General features: G+C 41.7%; 1 protein-coding gene across 3 annotated transcripts in view; it reads left to right on the forward strand.

Annotated features, from left to right (window-relative positions):
- The window catches only part of radil (Ras association and DIL domains), a 32,656-nt gene extending 8,091 nt beyond the window's left edge, over positions 1-24,565 (forward strand). The window contains exons 5-21 of one of the 3 annotated variants that reach the window (XM_033624531.2): positions 752-859; positions 1,394-1,509; positions 1,626-1,808; positions 1,889-2,582; positions 4,077-4,207; positions 6,039-6,076; positions 6,234-6,385; positions 6,569-6,681; positions 7,010-7,126; positions 9,926-10,049; positions 13,599-13,771; positions 15,451-15,601; positions 16,919-17,145; positions 17,637-17,967; positions 19,932-20,071; positions 22,276-22,415; positions 22,681-24,565. In XM_033624531.2, coding sequence (XP_033480422.2) covers positions 752-859; positions 1,394-1,509; positions 1,626-1,808; positions 1,889-2,582; positions 4,077-4,207; positions 6,039-6,076; positions 6,234-6,385; positions 6,569-6,681; positions 7,010-7,126; positions 9,926-10,049; positions 13,599-13,771; positions 15,451-15,601; positions 16,919-17,145; positions 17,637-17,967; positions 19,932-20,071; positions 22,276-22,415; positions 22,681-22,780 — 3,038 coding nt within the window. In that variant the 3' untranslated portion in view covers positions 22,781-24,565. The remainder of the gene's footprint in view (positions 1-751; positions 860-1,393; positions 1,510-1,625; positions 1,809-1,888; positions 2,583-4,076; positions 4,208-6,038; positions 6,077-6,233; positions 6,386-6,568; positions 6,682-7,009; positions 7,127-9,925; positions 10,050-13,598; positions 13,772-15,450; positions 15,602-16,918; positions 17,146-17,636; positions 17,968-19,931; positions 20,072-22,275; positions 22,416-22,680) is intronic. The other 2 variants (XM_033624533.2, XM_033624534.2) reach the window with 2 other exon arrangements.
- Positions 24,566-26,675: the final 2,110 nt, after the last annotated feature.

Below are 26,675 nucleotides of genomic sequence, written 5' to 3' on the forward strand. Positions count from 1 at the left end.
ATTAAAGATTACTACCAACCTTCTCCTTTTAAAAGCATTTCAGTTACGATTGCGCAACGTGTCTGAAATAAAGCAAAAAGCAAAGAATGCTTTCTGGGGTAATACGTATTAATACACATATTTTCATCTCCACACTAACCTTTTCTCTTTTGTGTTATAGTGTTTAGAAAACTCACACATCCCGGAGTCTCCCTCTCTTCTCTGTCCTTTACTTGTCTTTTTTTTTTCTCCCCTGGTATATGTGTGAGCGAGCATGCACATGTGTGAATTATGTGTATTGTTACACACACTTTTTAACTACAATGAGATAACACTTTAAAGGTACGGTAGGATTTTCATCAATTACATCACAGCCAAATGAACTGTATTGTCAACCTTCAGTGATACAACCAACATTCACAATTCTGCTGGCTTCATTTATTATACAAGACAAAAAACCCAAATTAAAGCACTACGCAGACTACAGGCGCTATAGTTTATAACGAAAATATGCAGTCTTACTAATTTGACAGTGATATTTTAGAGGGGAAAATCCAGTACCTCATACCTTTAACTGTATCTCTCCTTACTAACTGCTGATGCGACTCACTAGAAGCACCACAGGCTCTGTTTTGCTTCACAGTGCATGCGTGTCTTGTTGTGTGCGGATGGTGTTTGTGTATATGGGGGTTGTTCTGTGCTTGGTGTCTCGGTGAGGGGGTGTTTTCTCAGCCTCCTCCCCGCCTCCCTAACCTCTCCCACCCTGCTGTAGGGCCCAAAACCTCCCAATTCCTGGCGGCTCTAATGGGTCGGTCCGGGCTGAGCAAACACAGGAGCTCCCCCCTGCGGTGTGGTCGAGCGGTACAGTCCAGCTCTAAAGGTGGGGACTGGCCTCAGGTAGGGTGGCTGTCAGTCATTGCCATGGAGACCACCTCTACCTGCGTTGTCACCAGCGCCACCCCCATTGCCAGTGATTCAACCGGTGTGAATGTGTGTGTGCAGAGCCATCGCATGGCCTCAGATTCCTCAAATTCAAGTCATGGGGAGCTGCTCAGCTCACCTTTCATCAGGTTCAGTGTCGTCAGCTACATGTGCTGCTCCATCCAGCACCATTTACTCCATCTGACTGGTTTGTTTTACTTAGTTTCCACTCAGCTCACACATGACTGTTATGCACCTATGCAGTGTACTGTACCCAGACTTCACTCATGAGTCAAACATACATACTAACAATGCACAAGTACACTGTCTTATTTTCCACTCTTTACTCTCTTTTCCCTCTACATACTCAACCTCTCTGTCTTCCTGCTCTGCCTCCTCCTTGTTCTCCTTTTTATTATTCTCCATCTGTTCTCCCTCTTGCCCTTTCCCTCCTTGTTTCTCTCTCTCACTCCTCCTATCTGCCTCCTTGTAGATATTAATGCTCAGGCTCGTAAGCTCCAGAGGAACAGGGCAAAAGGGACTCTGACCCTGCCCCGGTCCAGCAACTCATCCTTCTGCCGCAGCCTCAGTGAGACCAGCCTCAACCAGGTGGGGCCTCACACTGAAGCTCAGTCAGGATAATTGATTGTTATTATTTATGGAACTGTTGCTGACCTGCCTGAAATCCTGAATGCATCTGTGTTTGTCTGTGCTTGTGTCTGCAGCTGGGCGTCGGAGATGAGCCCAAGCGTTATTACTCCACCCTGCCAGGGCCCTTAAGGGGTAGAGAACGTGAGGTGGCCTCCAGTGGCCGGAGGAAAGAGGAGGGGAGTCAGGGAGGAGGAGGGGTGAGGCACTCGCTTTACCAGTCCCCACACCTCCTGCTGCTACAGGGATACAACCGGCAGGTTAGTACAAGGAAAAAGTTCACATGTTGTGTCAGAGATGCTCAGTATATCTGATCATGTGATGTTTATTGTGTTTTAAGGACTGCTTAGTGTACTTGCTGAACAGAGAGCAGCACACAGTCGGTCAGGAGACTCCGTCAGCTCGCCCCAACATCTGCCTCTTCTCTCCTGACATCCTGCCTCTCCACTGCCGCCTGCGCCGAGTCCCCGCACCCCGTCGTCATGCCAACAATAACAAGGGAGAGGAGCCGGCGGAGAGCCAGCGGTCCTGTGTTGCTGTTGAGCCTGTGCTCCACGCCACAGTTCTGGTGAACTTTTCCCGCTGCGAGCGCTCCACCACGCTGCGACACGGTGACCTCCTCTCCTTTGGAGCGCATTACATCTTCTTGTACAAGGACCCCGCGGGCGCTAAGCCTTTGCCTGCTCAGACCTTGGCACGCCTTAGGTCCCTGGGGCAGCTTTACGATGCAGGGGTGGAGGAGGGAGAGGGCGGCACTCAGACTTGTAAGATGTGTGGTTCTGTGCTGAAGGACAGAGCGGTACAGGCGTTGAGTGTTCCTGCAATCAGACGCAGCTTCAAACCTCACCTGGTAAAACCCCGCTGTGGGGGGACAGCGACAGGAGCACCCCTTAGTGTGTCAGGAGGGGAAGGAGGAGGAGGAGGAGGAGGAGGAGGAAGAGGAGGAGGTCAGAAAAGAAGGCTACAGCTGGAGTTTGACCAGGCTCATGAAGACCAGCTATTGAACAGGATTGTGTCTCTCATAGAACCTGGAGGTCTGTGCTCTAATTTACAATGTGATAGAGAATATAAGGGCCTGTTTACACCTGGTATTAACATGCGTCTTGGGTGATCTGATCACAGGTGGACAGCTCTAAGACTGTCTGCTCACACTTGGCATCAGAGTACATCTTTACATGCGTCTTGAGTGACTGCTAGTGATCGGATCTCACTTCCCTGTTCTATATGCAAATAAACATGTGAATCATTTCCATTTGCAAAGACCAAATGTGTTGTTGTGCTACAGTGGCGGGAGGTTTGTCGGGCTATATGCACACCTACAACCTTTACTATCTAAAATAAGTTAAATCTTATTGAATTGTACAACCCAAAAGCGGCTAACTGTTGTCATTCGGCATCAATTGGCTAACGTTATCAACGGTTATTAATTGGTTTAATGACAGAATCGAGCTATTTTAGTGTTGGTGTAAATTAGTTGGGGCTGTTTACAGTAACAGCTGCCGCTGTGTCAGCTCTTTCAAACTGGGCAGACGCTGAACTGCAGGTTCACTAGGAGGACAGCTGCTCCGGACAGCAGAAAGTTTTCTTATCTGGTGGAACGTCAGATGAGCAAAGACGTCACCTGAGTAAGTGGTTGTTCATTGTGGCCCAAGTCAAATTAACGTACACCATGCTCAAAGAATGTGCCCATATGCGATCCAGACCACCTACGAATGTGGTCTGACTGGATCTCAAGACGCCTTTAGGATGCATTCTGCACATTCACACCTGTTCTTCGAGCTGTCCACTTGTGATCTGATCACTCAGGACGCATGTTATTATCAGGTGTAAACATGGCCTATGCTGTCAGTTTCATGTATACCGAGCAATTTTTTTACATCGTGGGATATTTTGTAACACAAATATTTCACCAAAATGACAAACAAATCTGTCTCACCCTTTGTGTGGTTTCTGCCTGTACACTTAGTTTTATTTAAGTTGTCCAGCTTTTGACAAATCTTTCATTCAGCATTCACCCCAGTATAGTGGAGGTGAATGGTATTTAATTAATGGTGCTCAAAGCATTGGAAAGTTCTTTTTTGTTGTTGTTACATTTAAATTCATCTGGGAAGATTAGATGCAGAACAACAACAGAGAGGCTAGAATGTCAATAACACATACACAGGTACAGTTCAGTACTGTTGGTATCAGAGTATTGAAACAAACACCGTTAAACACTGTCTTTCCTGAGAGACACTGACCTATTTTATCCAGTATTTACACTCTTGGTTTTCTGCAGTCGCAGCTCATTTATAGGAGGAAGTGTCCGTAAAAAGCAACTTCCCTCTCCAGAATCAGTGCCCGTCTTACTCCTGATAATCCACACACCTCACTGTCAGCTGTTTTCATACGGTCTGTTTCTGAGCCTGAAAGTAGTTCAAGTTAATTCTTTTTTCTTCTGTGACCTACGTGATAATATAGACACCACTAGAGGTAAATGAGAAAATATATTGTTTCGTAATGAAATGACCCTTTAAACTCCCTCTCAGGAGACGACCACAAACTGACGCCTGCCTACCTGCTGTGTCTGTGCATACAACACTCTGCCTCAACCTTCCCACCTGGGAGCTTTGGAAAACTGCTGCTCAAGATTGTCAGACGAATCCAGACCATCGCATGGGTCAGTGTCTGCCTGTCTCTCTGTGTGCCTGTCTGTCTGTCTGTCTAACTGTGTCCCTCTGTCTCCCTGTCTGTCTCTGTGGCACTTTGGTCTCTGCTTAAGATGACCTCATGTGGAAAGAAACTGGTCAGCCATGTCAGGTTGGGTTAATGGTCAAACAGGGTTGCATATCATGTTTGTACTGTGTTACACATGCACACACAATAATCCGTTCTGTCTACACTATGAATTGTCTCCATAGCAACTACTTCCACCATAAAAAGTCATCCACAAAATGATTTAATCAAGCAAAAAAAAGTGAAATATTTGTCGGCTCCAGATTCTCAAATGAATGATAAATAAAAATATTTGATACACCAGTATTTCATGTTTCCATTTAACAAAAGGCAAGGCTTCAGGGATGACGACTTACAGACAGGGCTGAGCATCTTTTTATTGTATTTTGTGTTTTCGATTCGGGTTCGTACATGCACTGTTGTAGGCTACTATTGTAGGAACGTTACATTTGTTGTAATGGAAAAACTGCTATTTAGCAAGCTAACTAAGCTAACCGCTTGCACCTACCTGTCCAAAAAAACCTCCATGTGGCTATTCATACTCTCCGTCAGTGCCTGACAGTGACTGTGAAAGCTAACCATAGATTCACTCTGTCCGCTTGCTGTTTTGTCTTGCTATATATGCTTTTCTATGCGCTGTGTCCAGGAGTTTTATTGCTTCCTCTTGGATGCAAGCTGCTTACGATGTTACACCTGGTCATTTTATGCGGTCCTGTTGCGCTCTGTCTCTATTGGCTGGGGGCTACACAGCCAGAAACATCGTAAAAACTGCAAAATAAGGAGGAAATTAGAAATTACAGACAGAGGGCAGAGTCTCCACAGAAAAATACATCACCACACACTTCAGTGAGTCAGAAGTGATGATTGAGCAGGATTATTTCTGTATCACTACACTTTTTTTTTTTTTAAGGAAAACCCTGATTAGAATACCTTTGAAAAAAATATTGAATATAATTAAGAGTCTCACCAATCTTTCGCCGCCAACTTAGATACTGCACAGTTTTTTATATTTCTGTATTGAGATTTGAGCCCTACTAACTTTTGACAAGTGTGTCTTAAACTTTAGAAATAAGCAGAATGTTGAATCTAGTGGTCGATGCTGATTCTCTGTTGATTGATATCATGGAATCAGAAAGGTCATTGGCTTTAGCTTGTCATGTTTTTTTAAATTGAACTGTATTATTATTTGAATGTCATAAAAGATACATTTAAAAGATCGTGCATATCAGGATCTTCTCCAGGAAATTTAGTGGAGGTCATAAGAAGCCCAGATCCTGATGCATCAGTTAAGTCAGGAGATGATGGCCTGAACAAGAGCCACACTCTTAAGATGTATGGAATTTACTCTGTGCAGTGGCATCTCTTGTCTTCTGTGTTGTACAGTATCTTTATAAGAATGTATAAACCTTTGATATAACGGAGGTGGTGTCAGATGAGGTGGTCTCTGCTATAAAACATTGCGGGAAACCCTGAATATGGTGCAGCCTACTGTGTTTAATACAAAGGGTTGTATGTTTCATATAGAAATGGGTGTTACCAAAAAAAAGGGGAGGAGGTGGGGGTCATCTTGTAAACAGAGTAAGCCTCGATTCAGTCCAGTGGGGCACAAATTATCATTGTGCGTCAGTGTGAGTGTGTAGGTTCTGTAAATATGATAGTGGCATTTCTTTCTGCAGGTTAGTGATAGCGTCATTAAGTGTGGGTCTCCTACACACATCCTAAAAGTTTAATGAGCACTTAATTGCTGTGTGTGTGTGTGTGTGTGTGTGTTGCAGGAGAAGACAAAGGAGCTGGCTCAGAAGCAAGCTCAGCAGTGAGTATCGCTTTCCAACTGAAAGAGAGCATGTGTGCTCATGTACCGTTTTTGTGATATGTACCATGTCAGTGTGTTCAGTATGTTAGTATGTCTACCAAACTGTGCTTAACACTATACTCATTGTGTGTGTGTTTGTGTGTGCTTGTGTATGTAGCCAGGACCCGGCCTCCCTGTCTCTCCTTAGTATCTCAGACTTAATACCAGACCTGCAAACCATCTTCTTCTGGATGTCCAACTCCATCGAGATCCTCTACTTCATACAGCAACGAGCGCCAGCGTACACACACAGCATAGAGACACTGCAAGGTACACACACACACACACACACGCACACACAAAGCATCTGAAGGATGAGTGTGGAAACAACTTGGCTGAAGAGTCATTACTCACACTGACATACAGTAGACACTAATACAGCTGCATCTCTCCCTCCCTCTCAGCATATATATATCTCTTAAGTGTGTTTCTATCTCTGTCATCTCTGTCTAGGGTCAAAGGAGTCGTTGCTATCGGCGACCATATCAGCCAATGAGGAGGCAATGACTATCTTGGAAGAAGTGATCATGTACACTTTCCAGCAATGTGTCTACTATATCACCAAGGTAATCTGTCACCGCGGCAACGCTGCCATCTTCTTAATGAGCAAGATATCTTTTATCATGTTTTTTTTTTTTTTTTTTTTTAAAAACGGGCTAGATGAATAATAACAGACAGTCAATCACACAGAACACCTGAAGTCATCACACACACACACACACACACGCGCACACACACACACACACACACACACACACACACACAATGACTAGATGAGGTTAGAATATGAATAAGTTAGAGGTTATTTTGCAATCTTTGATCACCGCCATCATAACACATGTCTATGTGTGTGTGTGTGTGTGTGTGTGTGTGTGTGTGTGTGTGTGTGTCCAGGCTCTTTATGTAGTGTTACCAGGTTTGTTGGACTGTAATCCATTCCCAGTCGACAGCTCTGAGCCTTGCTGGAAAGGAGGTGTAGGGTTTCCTGAACCTGTGCGCAGGGTCTTGCAGGTAAGCACACGTATTGTATCACGATACAGTTAAAGTGGTCAGGATCATGAAAATTTAACTGATTATTAATTGTCTTATTGTGCCAGAAATGAATAATAAAGAGCCCACCTGACATGTTTTAAGCCTTACATGGTTTACCCACAAAAAGGTAAAAAAAATTAACTGTTTAAATATTCTTAGAATTGCGTCTATTCCTCCTCCCTCATTAAAAAAATCCAATATCTACAAGTATACAAATATTATTCATTTCAAAAATGTAACTTCTCCACACAAAATGTCTCCAATTTAACTGAAAAGTCAGTTCTTGGTGTGTGAAGTTTCCACATCAAATGTGTAAGCTGGATACTGAGCCATGATGTGCCTTCAAACTAGTTGTGATGTCAGAAATTCATGCTCTAATATAAATGTCTTAAACTGATACTGTGGTTGTGGTCTTTTCTTGATAAAAACAGAGGTTCTACATACATTCAGTGTTTCTTACTAAAACATATTGTGTTTGTCTTGAGGTCAAACAAATGTGATAAATACATTTCTTTCCTCATGAAATATTTGCAAAGCTGATTCTTTAAATAATTTGAAATCCTGTATTGTTTTTAATCCATGTTTCACAGCTCCTCTTGTTCATTGCCTTTGCTGGCACATATCTGTACATCTTGGCACCTTTAGATCAGGGGAATAGGAATGCACTCACATGTACGCAAGTCAAACAAAACAGGGACCCAACATAAAAGACAAATGTACTGTAACACCTCTGGAGGTCAGAAACTCTGCACACTGAAGGTCAAACATCCATGTGAAGGGGGAGTTTAATGTAACAACAAAATTGTCAATATAGTTGATGAATATGAAGTAGTGAAAGCAAACGCCTCATCTAATTATAGAGGCTTGGAAGAGAATTAGGGACATAGAAATTTTGCAGATTTTTTTCCAAAATAAATCAGATATATTAAGAAGAAAAAGCCCACAATTCAGTCAGGACAACTTTAGTCAAAGAAAACTTTATTTCCATTAGCAGTATTATATTTGGCAGTATGGCTCTGTTCTGGGGCCTCTCTGCCTTTCCTAGGGCCTATGCAGAATGCCTCTTCCTTGCGCCTAAGTGGAAGGCCTAAGGTGGAGAGAGCACACCTCTCTGCCCTTCCATGTGCAAATGAGGAAAGCCTGAGGTCGAGAGAGAGCAAACCTCCCTGCCCTTCAATGTGCCTACATGGAAAGCCTAAAGTGCAACACACACCGCCGCCGGCGCGGCGCTGTGGCCGTCAAGGGCCGCCCCCCAACACACACTGGCAGCGGCGCGCAGCGGTACTGTCAACATGTATTTCCCACCCCAGCCCGCTAGGTGGCTGTACCTACACTAGTTGCCAACGGTTGCCAACTGCCAGTAACAGAAGAAGAAGAGGAAAAACTTTGAGGCAACAACAACTTGAATTTCACGGGTGAGTTTCTTATCAAAGTCGTCTTATTAAAAATTTGAAACAACCGGAGTTGATCCTACGAGACGAGACGTACATAAAAGGCTTTTCTCGCAGCGCCGCCATGAGCGCCGGCCGCGCTGGAAATAGAGCAGTGGGCTGAAGCAGTGTGGGTTGGTTCATAGAATACAATGGAGGCGGGCGTTTTGACGTGCAGCATACAGCGGCGGTGTGTGTTGCACTTAAGGCAGAGAGAGCAGCAGCAAAGACCCCTGGGAACAGAACAGAGCAGCATCAATGACAAACAGAAATGACATTGATAAGTCAGACACAACATGAAAAGGAGGAGCTGGGGTGGAGGCGGGTTGCAAAGTGGCTTGCAGAGGAAGCAGCAACAGTAGGCAGGCCAGAGCAGTTTAAATAGGGCGCCATTAATGAGATTCGCCAATAGTTGCATAGAAAGGAATCATGTGATCTATCAGCTGACTCCCTTCCATCAGTCAGCTCCTCCATCAGTTAATTGGGCTGTTTGAGATCAGCTGATGTAGCTGGGATGTGAGCTGAGCTTGACATCGTGTCCTGCCTGAACTAATGCTACGCTCCATTTTTCAGCTTTCTAAAATTACTTTTATTTCGTACATGAATCTCAAGAATTTAATTTGCTTGTTTTCTTTAATTCTGAGATCAGTCTGAGAACTTAATATTTTGGCATAACCATTTGACACAATAAAAATTTTGCCCTAAAACCTGCCAATCTTTCATCTGCAGAAAAGTGAAAGATAATAAAATGACAAAAACTTTATGTGACAGAAAGTAATTTAATTTTAAAAAGTTTGATAAATAATAATATAGAAAATATAACATGACAGATCTTATGTTCCTAAACTGGGTTTGACTGAAATTAATCAGCAGCATGTGCATAAAATATACCAGCTGTCAAACTCGTTGATGCACCTGAAGGGGAAGTTTTCTCCTATTCAATGAGACACACTGATCCACAGATCAGAGTGGACTGTTGACACCTGTCTCTGTTTTGCTTCACACAGCAAGAAATGTTGTCTCATATGAGCTGACAAGGTCAAGGTCGAGACAGCTGAGCACTGGCTTCCTTCTCCGCTTTTGTTTTGTTTCGTTCTAAAAGTATTTGTTGGGACACTTGTCAAACCCCCAGAGCTTGATTTTAAATCCAAGTGGAGTCTGTAGAGTTTCCTGAGATACTGAATATATCAGACTGAATGTTGGGTTATTGTGTATAAAATGATACACATGGCACTAGAAAAAGTCTGAAACTGCTGATACAGAACAGATAAACAATGATATTCAAAATATTTAGGCGGCATCAACGGTATTCCTGTGCTCATCTGTGTGTTTGCATACGTCTGTGCAGGTGTTTCAGAATGCCCAGGAGCTGTTGCAAGGCTACCAGGTCCACCCGGAGATTCAGGCTCAGATGTTCGCCTACCTCTTCTTCTTCTCCAACGTGTCGCTGTTTAACCAGCTAATGGACAAAGGTAGGGCAAAAAGCACACACACTCATACTCCGTTCGAACTCCCCTGGGATTTGTACAGTTGTTAGTGTGTGTGAGAGAGTGTGTGTCCTTGTGTCCTTGTCAGCATTTTGACAGAGACTAACCCAGATTTGTCCTCAATGCCCTTCTCCTATCTGCATTCTGCCCCCCCCCCTCCTCCTCCTCCTCCTCCTCCTCCTCCTCCTTGCCTCCCTTCCTTCCATCTGGCCGTCAGGGGGTGAAACAAAGAACAGTAGAGGTGGGATTGGATGGAGGCAAGAGAGAGGAGATAGAGGAGAGGAGGGGGGAAAGGTCAGAGTGAAGGGTAAAAGGCTGGAAAGCCACTCAGTTGTTGTGATGACCTTGCTAATAGCCCATTATCTTGTCTAAATACAGAAAATAGTCATTTACCGCCGGCTATATCCACGTGTCCGACCACCTATTACTTCCAACCTCTCCACACCCTCCTGCTGTATCATTAGCTTGACATACACACACTCACGCTCTCGCCATATGTCTTCATTAGCCGGTGGAGACAGCAGAGATCACATGTCTGGCAAAGGCAGAAGGAGAAATACCTTTATATTCATGCAGAGGCTGCCCTGTCCCCCCTCCTCATCTCCACCTCCCTCTCTCCCCGTCTGTCTGGCTTTCTCTTCCTCTGCCTCGCTCCCCTTTTTTGTCGCTCATTGATATTTCTCCACTGGTGGTGTCCATGGTAACAGTGAAGTGAATTTGTGGCAGGTAACGCTGACGTTTGCACTGGGCACTCTGCAACACTCACTCTGTTAGCCTGATGTTATGGCAACTCAGGGAAGAGATGTAATATGGTGCAGATGCTCTGCTTTGTTACAGGCTTGTATGACTGTGTTGTGACGCATTTCAGACTGTTTGTTTGAGAGCATACGGCAACTTTTCATTGTTTAAAGGAGAGCGCGTGTTTGTAAACCAGCTGAAGCATTATGACACATTTGGTAAGAGGTTAAGTGATGTCTCGTCCGTTTGCAGGGCCTCACACATAGATTACTGTATGCCTAGACATAAGCCTATTACAGTGGGGAGTGTGTGCATATGTGTTCCTGTGTGCACCCAAAACATATGGCAGAATATTTGAAGAGTTGTGTGTGTGTGCCGCCTGCTTCTGCTTCCTGTCATGTCTAACTTGTAGAGAGAGAAATTCTGTGGTGATGATTAAAATGTGTCTGTAAACTGGCATTGATTGATCAAATTCGTAATCTTGTGTACTTATTTTGTGACCAGACAGCTCACTCCTACCTCACTGTCTTCTGTGAAATGGGACTGTTGATTTTGGCTACACACACCTGACACTATGTTTTGAAAATCCTGGACAGAATAAAGCAAACTCTTATGTTATAGGCCTGGTACGATATCAGATTGATATTATTGTGATTTTTATAGAGAATTTGAACAAAAAATAAATAAATAAAAAAATAATGCTGTCAGTCAAGGTCATCTTTAAGTTTGTTGTTTGTTTTTTCTCTGTTTTTGAAAATTGAATACACTACAAATGCAACTGGAGGAAGAGAGAGTCTGTAAATGTAACTTTACAAAATCATACAAAAAGACCAGTTACACCTACTGGACAGTGAAAAGGCAACCAGCTAGTGTTGAGGGAGGGCAACAAAGCAAAGAAATGGAATTTATTTAAGAGGAAGCGCTTGCTTAATGACTCAGTATTATCATATGTGTATTCTTAACACAATATCAATATTTAATTTTACAGCTATCGTACATACTGTTAGACTGCCATATCAAGTTTAGAAAATATGTTGCCAGTTTTAGACTGTTTTGTTTAGGAGTTCTTGTACTGCTGCTTATATTTAAACAACATGTTAATATTTGAAAGCTTCTTTGGTTAAATGGAAAAAAGTGTGTCATTAAAATTATTAATGTAATCGATTTTAAGAAACAAGTTCTGTCAGGATTAGTTTGACGCTTCAGTATTTGTGTTTACATTTTCTATATATCTGCCTCACCTTCACTTCTTTTTTTTGCATTTTCTCTCTTAGATTTTGAAAAAAACATAAATAATAACATGAAAATAATTAAATAAATAGAAAAACAGTAATTAAAAAAATAAAAATGTTTCTCCTGCAGCTAGTAATCACCATTGTCAGACTTCATCCCATTATACAGTCAGCATAAAGCGAGGTATATAAAACTTCATCCTACTCCCAGCAGAGGAGCCTATTGATCACCTCCAAAATTCTCACTCAGCTGACTCAGTATACTTGAGCCTGTATTATCAAGACAATAAATGAAAGGATCCCATACTTATTTATATAGTTCTTGTTTTTCCTTAGTAGAAAAGGATTTTCTTTTTCTAAGGATGTACATGCAGACAGATCTTTAGCCTTTTAGCAATACTTGGTCTATTTACATTTTCTCCTGACCTCCACTGCTATGTTTTGTCCTTCATCTGTGACTTACATGAAGTCAAAGGTGCAACGACTAGCTGATTCATCGTTTAAGACATTTTCTAAGCAATACTGAAATACTGAATAATTTCTTGTTTTGGCTTCTAAAATGAGAGGGTTTGCTGCTTTGACTTTTGTGGTGCTGAATCTCTTTGGATTTTTTCACTGTTGGTCAAACTAAGCAAGCAATTTGAAGATGTCACTGTTGGTGGCATCTCGGAAAATGAACAGACATTTTTCACTGTTTTCTGACTGATTAATCGATTCATTGAGAAAATAATTGGCTGATTAATTGATGTTGAAAATGATTGTTTGTTGCAGCCTTACATGAAGTAATTGACAGTTATTGTGTAGGTACGGAGGCTGACTGGGGAGAGTGTTGTGTTGGCTTGGGTGTATAATTGAAATGTTACCATGGGGCTCATTGTTCGTTGCAGTTTGTATTTACTGTATGTGGAAAGTGTGTTTTTACTAATTGTGTTTTGTGTGTCTGCTTGCTAACTTGCTACTTTTTTTTTGCACATACTCCCTGATTATACAACCAAATAAAGAAAAAGATATTACTTTGCATCTGCACAGACACTCAGGTATCATTGGCATTAGTCCAGTTGTTTGTCATTGTTTGTACCAAAACCCAGCGGAGGCCTGAGCTCACATTGGGGGGTATTTCGGAAAGCTTAAATAGGAATTATAGCTGCAGTGAGGTAATGGAACGCCAGATTGACGAACTATGGGACGCCATCTTGACAAATGCCAGATTTCAACTTACCACATGCTTCACTTGACTCAAAACGTCCTTTCAGTTCTGTGATATGGAGAAAGAAAGGATTACACAGAGTGAAGAACGCCGGCTGTGTGCTGGTTTGCTGTCAGCTGAGCCCCGCTGCAGCAGTCGATTTGTATTATGCGAGGAGGATTGTTTCATTGACTTCAGTATCAATGTGCTTAAAAATTAATGTCTGTATTGTTGTACAACACATGCAGACAAACTCACATGGTCTCTCTTGTAGTCTGTCTTTCTCTCAGACATGCACACACCCAATAGAAATCTACTGCAGTGTCTTTAATGTTATACTATCCACTCACATCAGTGTGTGTGCGTGTGTGTGCACAGGTCCATCTCGGGGTTGGTTCCAGCGCTCGAAGGTGTTGCAGATTCAGGCGTGTCTGCGAATGGTCATGGAGTGGGCGAGCAGGTCTGGTCTGGGACATCTGGCTGAAAAGTTCTTCACCAAACTCAACAGCACTGTGTCCATACTGGCCACGGCCCCACAACAGCTCACACAGGTACTACACACACAATTTCACCCACAATTTTATGAAATGATCAGGAAAAACTTAATGTTTTAAGTGCTTTCAGACCTAGAGTTGTCTTGCTTTGGTCTGAATCAGGTACTAATTTTGTCACAAAGTTGCATAATTGCCAAGAGTTGGTTCGTGTTCTCACGGCAGCATTTACAAGTGGACCAGATAAAATGCCTTGTGTGAGAAAGCTGTTCTTGATTGGTCAGAATTTCCATGTGGGAAAAATCCAGGAAGTAAACAAAACGTTGAAGAAGAGTACACTTGCAAGATATATGTGACACTTTCTTATGTCACGATGAAGGGACAACTACGCAGGTTGATTTTAGCACTGCTCATCGTGGACTATATTGCTGTCATTGTTTATTTTAGTCAAACCATACAATTTGAAAACGAGGTGCGGCTCCAACTAGAAAACCATGTTCTGATGCACTGGATGTGCCAAATCCTCCAGGACTGTAGCATGCTCATGCTTGTTTCACCCAAACAATACTTGATGTGACTGCAGTTGGTTCGGATCGAGGTCAGCACACGTTCTCACCACAAACAAACCGAGTTTGTTTGTAACTGGACAGAGACCACCTCTTCAAGAGGGGCTCAGTCCAGTTGTTTTGGTGTGCACCCAAGTGCGATTGCTGTGTTCACACCTGCCCAAACGAACCGCACTTAAGGGGCGAATGAACTTGAGTTCCATTGAACCAAACCAAACAGGGCAGGTGTGGGAGCACCCTAAGTTTAGCATCAACCTAAAGAATGGAAGCTATCAGGTACAAAGTATTGCTGTAAGACTCTTAGGTCCAGTCTACATGTATCTACAGATAAATATTTTCGTCCACAGTAGAACGCAAAAACAACCCAGTTGGCTGTCTTCAGCAGTCTCCCCTCGTCACAAAGATAGTAAAGACTACTGCCAACATTTTTCAAAACACCTGCTGGAGATATCATCACTGATGATTCCTGTTTGATATAAGGATGAAGGAGCTCACTCAAACATACGAGTGATGCTCTGGACATGCAAATGTTTTGGGACCTGATCCAAAACTGTCAATTCTGGCAAACTTCAAACTGCAGACGCTGAGGTTGAGAATTGAGTAATTATAAGACTAAGCAACATTAACAAAATATTAGCTAACTGGTAGTCCATCAGTGTTGTTTCTTGCACATGCTGATTATACACAAATCAACAATGGGCATGTACAAATCAAGGAGTTTCCATCATCATTTCCCAAAAGCTCTGTTTTACATGTCCACACAGAGGAACAGTTAACGGACTTCTGAAAAATCTGCACCTCAGGAGGCGTTTTAAGAAATCTCAGTCTTGGTGCCCTAAAACTCTGCGTTTGGATGAGAGGCCAAAACAAAGAGGAAAATATCTGTTTTTAAAAAATATCTGTACACATGCAGACAGGGCCTTAATCCTGTAATCTTCTAAAAACAGGAAAGCTCTGATGGGCTGTAATCAATTTTCTTGATTGTTTTAAATACATCCGATAGAATGGTTCATGAAGCAAGTCACTCTGATCATCTATTGATTTATGATGTCTTTGAAAAGGTTTAGCCAGGATCAACTTGTGACTGCCCGCACTGTGATTGCTTGGCTGTGTTGAAAAAAGGACCTCCCAGGACTTTTGATGAATTTCTTCTTTTTTCGTCTCTGTGTCCAGTTGAGTTGGCGAGCTTTGTCCAGTGAGCACCCGGCTCTGAAACCTGTCCAGCTGCACAGGATTCTCACCCAGTACCAGCTCACAGCAGAGATAGGTCCGGTCCCAACATGGCAACCCAGCAGTGAGGATGAGGCGTACATTTACAGAACAGGTACATGTGTGAATTTGTGAATGTAAGTGAGTGCAAGTTTATTTTCGAGGCAAGTGGAATTGACAGAATGATGGCAACATAAAGCCTTAATGCTATAGGAGGGAAAGTTTAGTCTGTAGGCACAATGAATACTGGCCTGTGTCTCTTAAGCCTCATTTCCACCAAGCAGTTCAGTCCAGTTCAGTTCAGTTCAGTTTGTTACACATTAGAATATTTTACATAGTTATTTTTGCATTTGCATTGTCAAAAATTGTGAATGTCACCAACAGAAATGTTTTAATACCAAAAAGTGGAGCTAGAAACATAGCAGTCTGTTGATTGGTCACCAGACGATTCTTGCTCGACTAAGACTCAGTGCACAGACCCGCTATTTTTAAACACTACAGCGTGTTCTTTTTTTGTTCTGAAAATGTCAGTGAGCCACCCCATTCTGTGGATGATCAGCTGCAGACATTCCTGTGCATTGTCTGTGAGGAGGAGATACAGCCAGAGCTGGATGGAGCAGTGAGAAACAACAAACCCACGTACATGAAGAGTACAGTCTGCAGCGGAAACGCAAAACAGATCTAGGGTTAAGAGACATGTCTGCATGGGCTACGTAAATGGACTGGATTCAAATAATCGATTCAACAGATTCAAATCGTTCTTCATTCAAATGATCTGAAATTGATTCATCAAATTCAAGATTTATCTTGTATTATACGCCTTTACCCGCAGATGTAGTTATTATTAATTTATTAATTTATGAGCTTGGTTAGTCATCATGCACGTTTTAGACTTAACAGTTTTTAAACAGCACTTAGAGTGAGATTCAGGCAGACACGTTGGTCTCTATCGACTGGTTAGGGAGAACTGAATCCCCCTTCCCAACACAAATCAGTAAGAGTGGACGCAGTGTCAGACTGAAGATAGAAATTGATCGTAACGAGTTGACAATTCTGTCCGATATAAGGCAAGACAGAGAGTGATCAGACCCCTGTATGAGGTGTTTAAATATCACAGTATACTGGTTTCTAACTCCAGCTAGCATAGTCATGTTTCTTAAAAAAACAGGGATAAGAGCTTATCTAGATCACTGAGACCAGGATATGATGTGTACATGTGAGAACACCTAACTGTGATACTCCAAAACCTGATCATGACGAGAATACTAGTGTGCATGTAAATACAACAAGCAGCTAGCAGCTCTAGTTAGCTTGAAATAAAGGAATTATTAGAAGGAATGTTGGGTGTGAAAGCTGCAAGCAACCCTGGATCAGGCCTGTAACGATGCATGTGTGTGTAGGTGAGTTACCACTGGTTTGTGTGTGTGTTTAGTGGACCTCCTGGAGAGCTTTGAGAACCACCCTCCCATAGTGCTGCCCAGTGCCGGCTTCAGAGTGGACTTGGACAGCGAGTGCGTTGAAGACAGCATCTACAGACAGCTGCTCTACATCCGCCACTACCTGTGGGGGCTGCGCACCAAGACGCAAACACACACCAGTGCCCCTGGTGTGCACACGCACTCCAACGGCACCAACACAGCTGACTGGCCTGACGTTCAGGTCAGCATACTGCACACTGTCAGATACCCACACCTAGCAGTAATCCAGGCCATGTGCCTCGGCAGCTGTGGTTGTTGAGGAGTTCCTCATAATCCCATAAATGAAAGACAAAAACCCTCTACTCCAGCCAAGCCGCACACACATACACATACTCACTCACAGAAACCTAGACATGGTTAAATCATGGTTAATCTGATTAGTCTTTAGGCTGTCTAATTAGTGGGAACGGCTGACTAGACCATAATCCCTAGTGTTACTGCACCCTCATATGTACACATATACGCACACACACAGGAGCACATATACATTCACAAATATGTTAAATAGTTAATTTTGTCCATTAAATAATTATAATCTCTTAATTTATTTTAACTTAACTTTAACAATGGTGACAACAGGAATATTTATTTTCTGACCATTTTCTAATCGTTGCACCCTCGTTTTAGACCTCATCCTGTCTTCTCACGTCTTTCTGTCCCATCCCGACACAGAGGGAGTTGCTGCCTCCGGCCCACAGCAGTCCCCGCTCTGGGGTTCCTGGGGACGAAGTGACGGCAGAGACAGGAGAGGAGAGAGGACGGGAAAGACCCCCAGGCCAATCGCACACACACAGCCTCAGAAGGAACGGCATCATCCACCACACTCGCACAGCAAATCCAGACCCATCCTGCCTCTTAACCCCTCCCAACACCCCGCTGTACCCAGAAGGAGGAGGAGGGGGAGGGCAGATCATAGGCCCCAACACCCAGACTAACGGCTGCACCAGCAGAACTGTGGCAGAGTGTAAAAAGGCCAATGGACTCATCACCAACGGGCTAGAGGGTAGGCTGAACAACATACAGGAGGTGGACAAAATAACAGGAACACATGAGCAGTATAATGGAACCCATTACAGAAACACTACAATCTGTGGCCTGACACATCGACAGCTTCACCCAAATCGTATTTTATCTGTAGGGTTATTATACTAAGTCACATAATTAAATTTGGGTGTTTCTGTTATTTTGTCCGCCCCAAATCTGCAGTTTAAATTGTTAACCTTGCAGTTCATTCATTATACACAATATTTGGGATTCACCGATCCAACCTTCTCTGATTCAAAACACCTGAGCTCGGGGGCTCTGTCCGTATGGTACCAGTGCTATGTTTTCCCCAAATTTAAAATCTGTGTATCACACTGCAGGGAAGTCATTGGAAGATTTTGTATTTAGGGTCACATGAGGTCAGAGTTTACTGTAAAAACTGAGCTGTGACTGAATGAATTTGACTTGTAGCGGAAAAACATTAATTAAACTGTATTTAATGTTCATTTGTCACATCATGACAAACACTCCATCCATTTAATAACTGATTTAAATTCAGTTTAAATGGTGTTTTGTTGATATCGGTGCATCCCTACACAGTATTCAGTACATAAATACAGAAAACACACTGCACAAGATGTGGCAAATATTAACACTCTACTAGAAGACACTTTACACTGGATATTGGCTGGCTCAGTCTCTCTCTCTCTTGTAGGGCTGGGTATTGGTACTCGATACCATAATTGACTGAAATAACCCATAACCGAGTACAGTTGACACTTCTCCATTCAAATGATAGCTGCACTTGATCCTTTTTTTTACCCAAAGCTAGACAAAAATGACTATTTGAATTGTTTATGTGCAACCAATCACCACAAGCATTCTTCTTGGGATGTGTGATTGGTGCACTACCTACTACCACAGCAGCTACAACAACTCATACAGTCTGTGGTGTGTCGAAGGCGAGTGCAGTGTATTTGATGGAGTTGCCCATTTAGCATGTCGAGATGTCACCAAAATGTTCAAAAATAGTTAAATCTGTGAACTAAATGCTTCGATTTACATGATGACTGTCGAATGAAGAAGAAAAAAAGGTATCAAATGCAGTAGTATCAGTTTAAGGGTACTGGTATTGGTGCTGGTATCGTCATTTTTCAAACAATACCCAGCCTTACTCTTTTGTGTGTCCTCACTCAGTAAATCTGAAAGACAACAGGACATATGTTAACAACACCTGCACAGAATTTGTGCCATTCTAAATTTACTTAAAACTGCATTCATCTCAATTATTATATTTCTGGATTAAGTGACTATAAGAGGTCACTTGTCGCCTTGAACTAAACAAAGAATGATCATCAGTTGCAGTGCTCTTATCAGTTTCCAGCTGCAGCAAGCAGTTTTCTGCAAAAACGTCTGCTAAACGCACTGCACGCTACCTGCAGAGCACCTAATGGCAGGAAAGCAAATTACTAGCTGGTGAAAAATGTGCAAGAGCCAAAACTAGAGCTAATATTAGACTTAAATTCATCACCACGTCCTGTAAGACCAATTTCAGTTGGAGATAGTGTTGCTGTGACGTTTAAGAGAGCAATTGTTAGCTAATATGTTAAACATTAATAAGATGATCATACTGTTTTGGGGTTCCTCTGTCCCCCAGTGGCCAGAAATAGATGAATGCTGCTTTAACTGTGCACTTTTTCTTTGTGCAGTTCTGTAGTAGAAATGCTGGAGCTCGTTGGCCAGCTCTGTGCCTCACATGACAGCAGTGTGTCTCTCGTACGGTCCTTACAGTGTAGTGAGTGTGACATCTGCAGGCTCTCGTCAGAAGCACATGTTTGTGTGTCAGATTAGCTCCGTAGCATGGTCTCAGTATCTGTGTGTTTGTCTTCTGCACAGCAAGACCTCCTCTGTTTGTCCAACCCCATAGCAAGACCCTGTGTGTGTGTGTGTTTTTGTGCATTTGGGTGTCCGTGTCCTCTGCAGGGTGTATTAGTGGGTGTGAGTTTCCTTTCCCTGTATCCTCCCCTGGCGCCCCTCCCCTTCCTGATGACTTGTGTGTGGTGTTTGTAGTGGAACTGGACAAGGGACCCTACGGACTGGGCATGGGACTTATAGACGGCCTGGTGAGTAGACGGATATTTAAAAACAGATTTTACATTTCTTACCTGTCAGTCGGGGTTTCAGCAGTGTGTCTTCTTCTTTGTGGTTTACTACTTTTACCAGTAGAATACGTTAACAACACAAACATATTTAAGCTGTATTGAGGACAGATTTTAGAACTCCATATTGACAAAATCATAATTTACTAGATCCCTTAATATTGATAGATGCTGATGGGACAATATTCTGGGAATTATTTTTGCAATTTATGAGTGTCCTCTCATGTGGATGCACAAATACCATGCACCTAAATACAACATATTAAGAAACTGTAAACATGCATATGGTTTGTTGAGCCCACTGGAAACTGCAGAATACCCTATTAACACTTTACTTCAACCCCACCTACTTATTATTTGTAAGCAGTACATGTAATAAATACTCTATAACACATCATAACGTAGTTATAGGCAGCTATAAGGACATTTAAACTGTTTATTACTGTGCAGTATTTTCAACAATTATAGCAATTAAGGGGCTCTCACATGTATTCCTCCCATGAAGACGTGTTTTATATAATTTCACCTGTTTGTTTGTTTGGTTTTTTTTGACAGACTTTTATGGATGCTTCACAGGAGATAAAGACACAACATCGATAAATTAATAAAAAATTATATTAGCTTTGAAATTATATGGTGTTATAAACCCCTAATTACATTGTTAATAGGATAGTCTCAGCCCTCGACCATCTAAAGTTAGCTTCCTGAAAGAACAGTTTGGACATAAGAGGTCTGAAGTTCTTTTCAATTAGTAAGAACAAATAAGTTTCAAACTGTGTCACTGGACAAAGCTTAAACAGAGGATGTTTAGTAATTGATGAAGTAATTGATGAAGCAAATAACAGTGTTTTCCTTAGTTATATATTAACCTCAGGTTTATTCTCAAGTTTATTTTTCATGAATTAGGAAACCTCACAGTCTATTATATTACGGCTTATAACATGGCTACTTACTGGATGGAACGAAAAGCTGTGTTCATATTGGTATCCATTTTGTAATTTGTTTATTAATTAGTCGCTAATCATAAAATTAATAACCTATGTTTTTGATAATTTATTAAGCAAACATGCTATATAGTTCCTTAGTGCTGTTTCTCAAATGTGGGGATTTGCATCTTTTCTCTGTCTTATATCATTGCTCATTGAATATCTTTAGACTATTTTTTCCGCAGCGAACATTAAAGGGTAACTTTGGTATATTTTAATGTTTTTGTATCTAAAAATGCTTGTTTTTGACATGGACAGGCTCAGATTATAATTCTTTATGTCTGACATTATGGATTAATTAAGGATTCCTATTATAATACAACTTTCTGTTAAAGAATAAGATGATGTTGTTTAATGAGAAACGGCCCTGAAATCGCTATCACCCAACCCACCAGACTTTATTTAAATAAAGAGTAATTTTAGCGTGTATAGAGCCAGCATATTTACACATCTAACTTGGTGAATTAAGGGTTTATTTTAACCAAACCAGAGATGGGGATTGTTGGAATAGTGGAAAGACAAACCATGACTGTCTGTATTTTGTTTCAGTCGAGTTTGAATGAAGTGTGCTTTATGATGATAAAATTGCCGCTTATTTAAATGGTGGGTTTGACAATAACGATTTTAGAGGATCTTGCCCTTTTAAAAAAAGTTATATCTCTTTAAGATCCTCTCCATACGATTATCAGACACTTAGAATAACAATCTGAGCCTGTCAGTGGCAAAAACACGCACCTTTAGTGGACATAATTTAACATTGTGTAAATGCCGGAGTGGTTAGATTGCAGCATGTTTCGCCACTGCCAGCAACAGGCCTCTCACTCAATATAGACAATTTCAAAACTTGATGTCTTGGACACTTAGACACAGAAACATGGGAAAATAGGGTACAGTTTGAAAAGTGCTTATGTTATCCTTTAAGTGGTAACAGCATGAAGCAGACATATGTGTGCTTTGGTTGTCTGCAGTTTATTATACCTTATATACTTGATATAGAAGTTAAACTGTTGATAGTAACATTTCAAGTGTCCTGTACAAGTTTTACAGCAGTTTAGGAGCAGAAATAGAGCTCTAAGTATTTTCATTGGCTGCAGTATAAATTTGGCAATCAGCTCTACCAGATGTTCGCCTACATAATGAACACACATATTGTACATACTCTAACACTTGTCCCCCCTGCAGCACACTCCTCTCAACGCTCCAGGCATTTACATCCGGACTCTGATCCCTGACGGACCTGCTGCCTCCGACGGCAGACTGAGGATCGGAGATCGCATCCTGGCTGTGAACGGGACCAGTCTGATAGGAGCAGACTACCAGAGGTACAGAGGACACTCCAGTGGTGCTCTGTGTGACCAGAACAATGGGCTGATGGAGATTAATGATACTACTGGGTGATATTGACTCTGATGACAGGACCCACAGTATTAACCATACCCATGGCTTTCAGCCTCTTAAGCCAATTGATTACTTTGATTGATTGATTGGCACGAGCCTAGACAGGTCATTCTTACTCTGTCTCTGCTGAGCTTCATGTAACCGGACTCTGTCTTTCTCCCTCTTCTTCCTCCCCCATGCTCCTCACAGCGCGGTGGATCTGATTCGTCTGGGAGGAGGTCGCCTACGTTTCCTGGTGGCAAAGTCCGACCCCGACATCTCAGAGAAGATCAGTGCCTCATCCTGCTGACCACCTCTGAGACACGCACAACATCAGACTGAAGAGGTAGGACAGCAAAACATCGAGGGACACAGATGTGTGCGCCCATCAACAGGGTACACACAAAGACACACCCATGCGTACATACGTGGCTTCAAATATGAATGTGAAATCTAGCATCAGCACAGCACAAAGCCAAGCAATCAAACTGGAGATAACGCTCCATGACTCCGCTCCACAGCTGCCAGACCTGCTTCCCCTCACGCTGACTCCTACTGGGTTTGTGTGACAGACAGAATCCGTTACTCACTGCGACATCAAAGGACTATGCTGCGAGGAAAAGTTGCCTAATTAATCAGCGTTTGGGGCAAGCGAGCCAGTATGCAGTCTGATGTAGTTTAAAGCACAGTAGATCGTAGGGTTTTAATTTCTCCTCAGTCGGCGCTCGGAGCATGTGCACACATTGGACTTTTTACCACCTGTATTTTAGAATAATTTGTATTAGTAATCCAGACATTCAGTAGCATGGTATAATAGCTACCCAGCTCTCAGACAAAAGGACTCAAACTTGGACACAAACTGAGAATGTACTTTACGATTATAGAAGCTTTTGCGGACAAACAAAGTGAGGACAGCCTCAGCGCACGCTGGATGTTTTACACAGTGGAATGTTTTATAATCATGTTTGTTAGCAACTCCCAAAGCACTATCACCGCCTGCTCGACAGACTAAACGATTGTGTATAAATGTTGACTTTTGTACCGGAGAGAGCGTCGAAGAGGAAGAGAACTCAAGACAAACAGCCCAGCTCTCCCATTTAACCTCAGTAATGGACTTTATACCTCCACTGGAAAACAGACGAGCTCTCAAGGCTCGACATGCACAGACAATGTGCAGCTGTTGTGGGACATTGTTTATTAATTACTGGGTCATCAAGACAACATGATTCACTCCAGAGGTTCTGATGCACAATCCTGGTGTGTATAAAGTACTCTTTTGTTGTGAAGATATACTGTATGTATCTTGTCATGAGGTGTAAATAGTTGTGTGTAAATACTGAACACTTGGTCACATAATGTTTGGACTTCAAAAGAGGAAACCGCATTTGGGGAACTACTCAATCATTTTTTTCTGCAATACATTGGTCAGTAAACACTGAAACCTGCTGATGGGGAAAAAACTGTTCTGGAATGACGTGAATATAGTTATGAATATAGTTATGGGTTGTGGATTTTTTTCTCTCTAAATTTTAATTTATTTCAAGCACTTGAACAGGCATGAAACTTGTACACTGCAAAACTGCATATCACTGTTCACAAAGTCATCAGCTGCACTTTTACTTAAAGGGTTACTATACCTAAATTACAGAAAACATTTTTTTTTCCTTCTAGTTGTATCTAGTCAGGCAGATGGTCATGCTTTTAGGTTAGATTTTGAGATGTCTCGAGATGCTGGTGCCTCCAGCCCAGTACGATAAAGCTAAATGGAATTTTGATTGTGTTTGTTCACAGCATTGACAAATTACATTTTAAACATTCAACAGCAGTTTTCTCTCCAGATATAATGTCCAGGTTGCTCTGGACATGTACCGTCTTTGATAGAAGAAAGTAGTTTCACTGAAGACCTTTCATTGTGAGGTCTGTGGGAGTGTTGTCAAAAATATTGATTTATTGATACATATCGTTCCTGAATATTTGAAACTATTTCAGTACTCATTTTCAGCAGTATTAATACACCAATACCAGCCGTGCTTTCTTGCTCTCTCTTATTGTTCATGTTTACTATAGTCATTCTGTTCTCTGCTACTAAACAAAAAAAGAAAACTTGGAATTCAGTCATGTTACAGCCTTTTATATTAATCTTTTCATGTACATTTTATGCCCTCATTGTCCATTTTTCCTGTGGTATCAAAAAGGCTATCAAAGTAGTAGTAAACTGTGGCTTATCCAGTGCAGTGGGGACATTTTTTTCTCTTTGAAAAAATGTTGCTAATGATTTTTTACAAATAACTTTTCAATGCTGTGAGCACAAAAAAGGATTCCATTCAAGGACCTACCTTCCTTGACATTTAAACGAAGTTTAAACTTAGACTAGTCGACTAGTCTAAAGGTAAGACATCAATCGAAACGGTTCAAATGCAACAGTGTAATGGTTAATTTTTTTTTTTGAGGGAATTTATTCAAATTTGGCACAAACTTTCACTCTGAGTCAGGGATTAAATGATTACAATTTGGAGGTCAAAGGTCAAGGTCACTGTGACCTTGTTTGCCATATTCTCATGAACATGATCTCAAGAACACCTTCAAGGAATTTCCTCATATTTGGCACAAACATCTACTTGGACTCAAGGATGAACTGATTAGATTTTGGTGGTTGGGAGTCAAAGGCCAAGGTCACTGTGACCTCTCAAAAGATTTTTAGCCATAACTCAGGAATTTAAACGCTAATTATGAAAAAATTTCACACTGATGTCTAATAGGATACAATTATGAAGTGATGACCTTTTATATACCAAAGGTCAACTTCATTGTGAAATCATAATGTTGTGCAAAAACACTTTCTGGCCATTACTCAATATTATAACTCAGGAACAGAAGGGGAGACATTTGGTTAGATATTGAATTGGTCACACCAATCTGCAGTGTTGAAACTGTACTGATTGTACAGATCTTCTGTGCTGCAGAGAAGATGATGTGTGTGAAGCATCCACGTTTTCACAGACATGGAAGTAAACTGTAAGTGCAACTTAACCGGTGCACGGAGGCACACAACCGTGAGGAGGTAATTCTATTTTCTAATTCATGCAGCTGAAATGTGTAGCACTTTGCTCTGTGCATTGTGAACACTGCACATTATCCTACAAAACACAACCAACAAACAAGTATTATACTGGGAAGTCTCAGAGGCATATCTAAAAATCTAGGCAAGCAAAACCCAAACTATCTGTGTGACTGGATACCAGACTGAACATATTTTTATGTAATTTGGCTGGACTGACCCTTTAATAAAAGAGCTAGCTGGACTAATAACAGGTCACCTTTTTCAAAAGTCCAGGTGTAGGTCACTACAAGGAGAAAAAAAAGCTATGCTTAGTCAGTTCTCTGCTGCCTGGCTGTCTTTTCTGACCTCAGCTCTGTTGACCTCCCCTGGGACACCCTGGATCACCATGTCAGGAGCAGTGACCCTCTGCCAGCCTGTGACCAGTCCCTCTGCAGAGAGGAAACATTGCAGCGCCGCAGATCGAGATGTTCACAGGCTCTCGGAGTGAGAAAAGCCAAGATTAGGCTGTAACAGGCCGTCACACAAGGCACTGAGGGACTGTTGTTAATGTTTACTAGAGCCGCAACCACGATTATTTATATTATTGATTAATCTGTCAGCTATTCTTCCCATTAATCATTATTTTGTTTGGCCAAAGGTCCAACCCCCTAAAAAGATTAAATTTACAAGTACTAGGAAAAAAAATTAAATCTCAAATTCACATATTGTATTTGATGAAGTTTAACTTGACCAAAACAACTGACTAATCATTTAAGCACTGATATCAGCAGTTGTTACACTGTCTGGTTTACCTGTTGTTTTAATTTCTTCTTATTTACGCAGTAGACGTTAAGATTTCAGTCCAAACATTGTTTTTTTTTCCATCAGCTTTGTTTTACTCTCCACTTTTGATTCTGTGAACTTCTTTGCAGTAACATTTTTGTGCGTTTTAAGGTTTGTATGGCATTGATCTCATGCATGTCTATTCTTCTCTGTTTATTATTTATACTGTTAAAAACGATGGTACTTAAGAATAAAGATTGTTGGATACTTGCATTTCTTTCTGCTCAGAAACCCAAAGTCACCAAATGTAACAACAACAGTAAGACTGGAGACTTACCCAACACGGCTGACACCTGCTCACACGAGAGAGGACAAAGTAATA

The sequence above is a fragment of the Epinephelus lanceolatus genome, chromosome 3 (genome assembly GCF_041903045.1).
Source record: "Epinephelus lanceolatus isolate andai-2023 chromosome 3, ASM4190304v1, whole genome shotgun sequence".
In the NCBI taxonomy this organism is placed as follows: Eukaryota; Metazoa; Chordata; class Actinopteri; order Perciformes; family Serranidae; genus Epinephelus; species Epinephelus lanceolatus.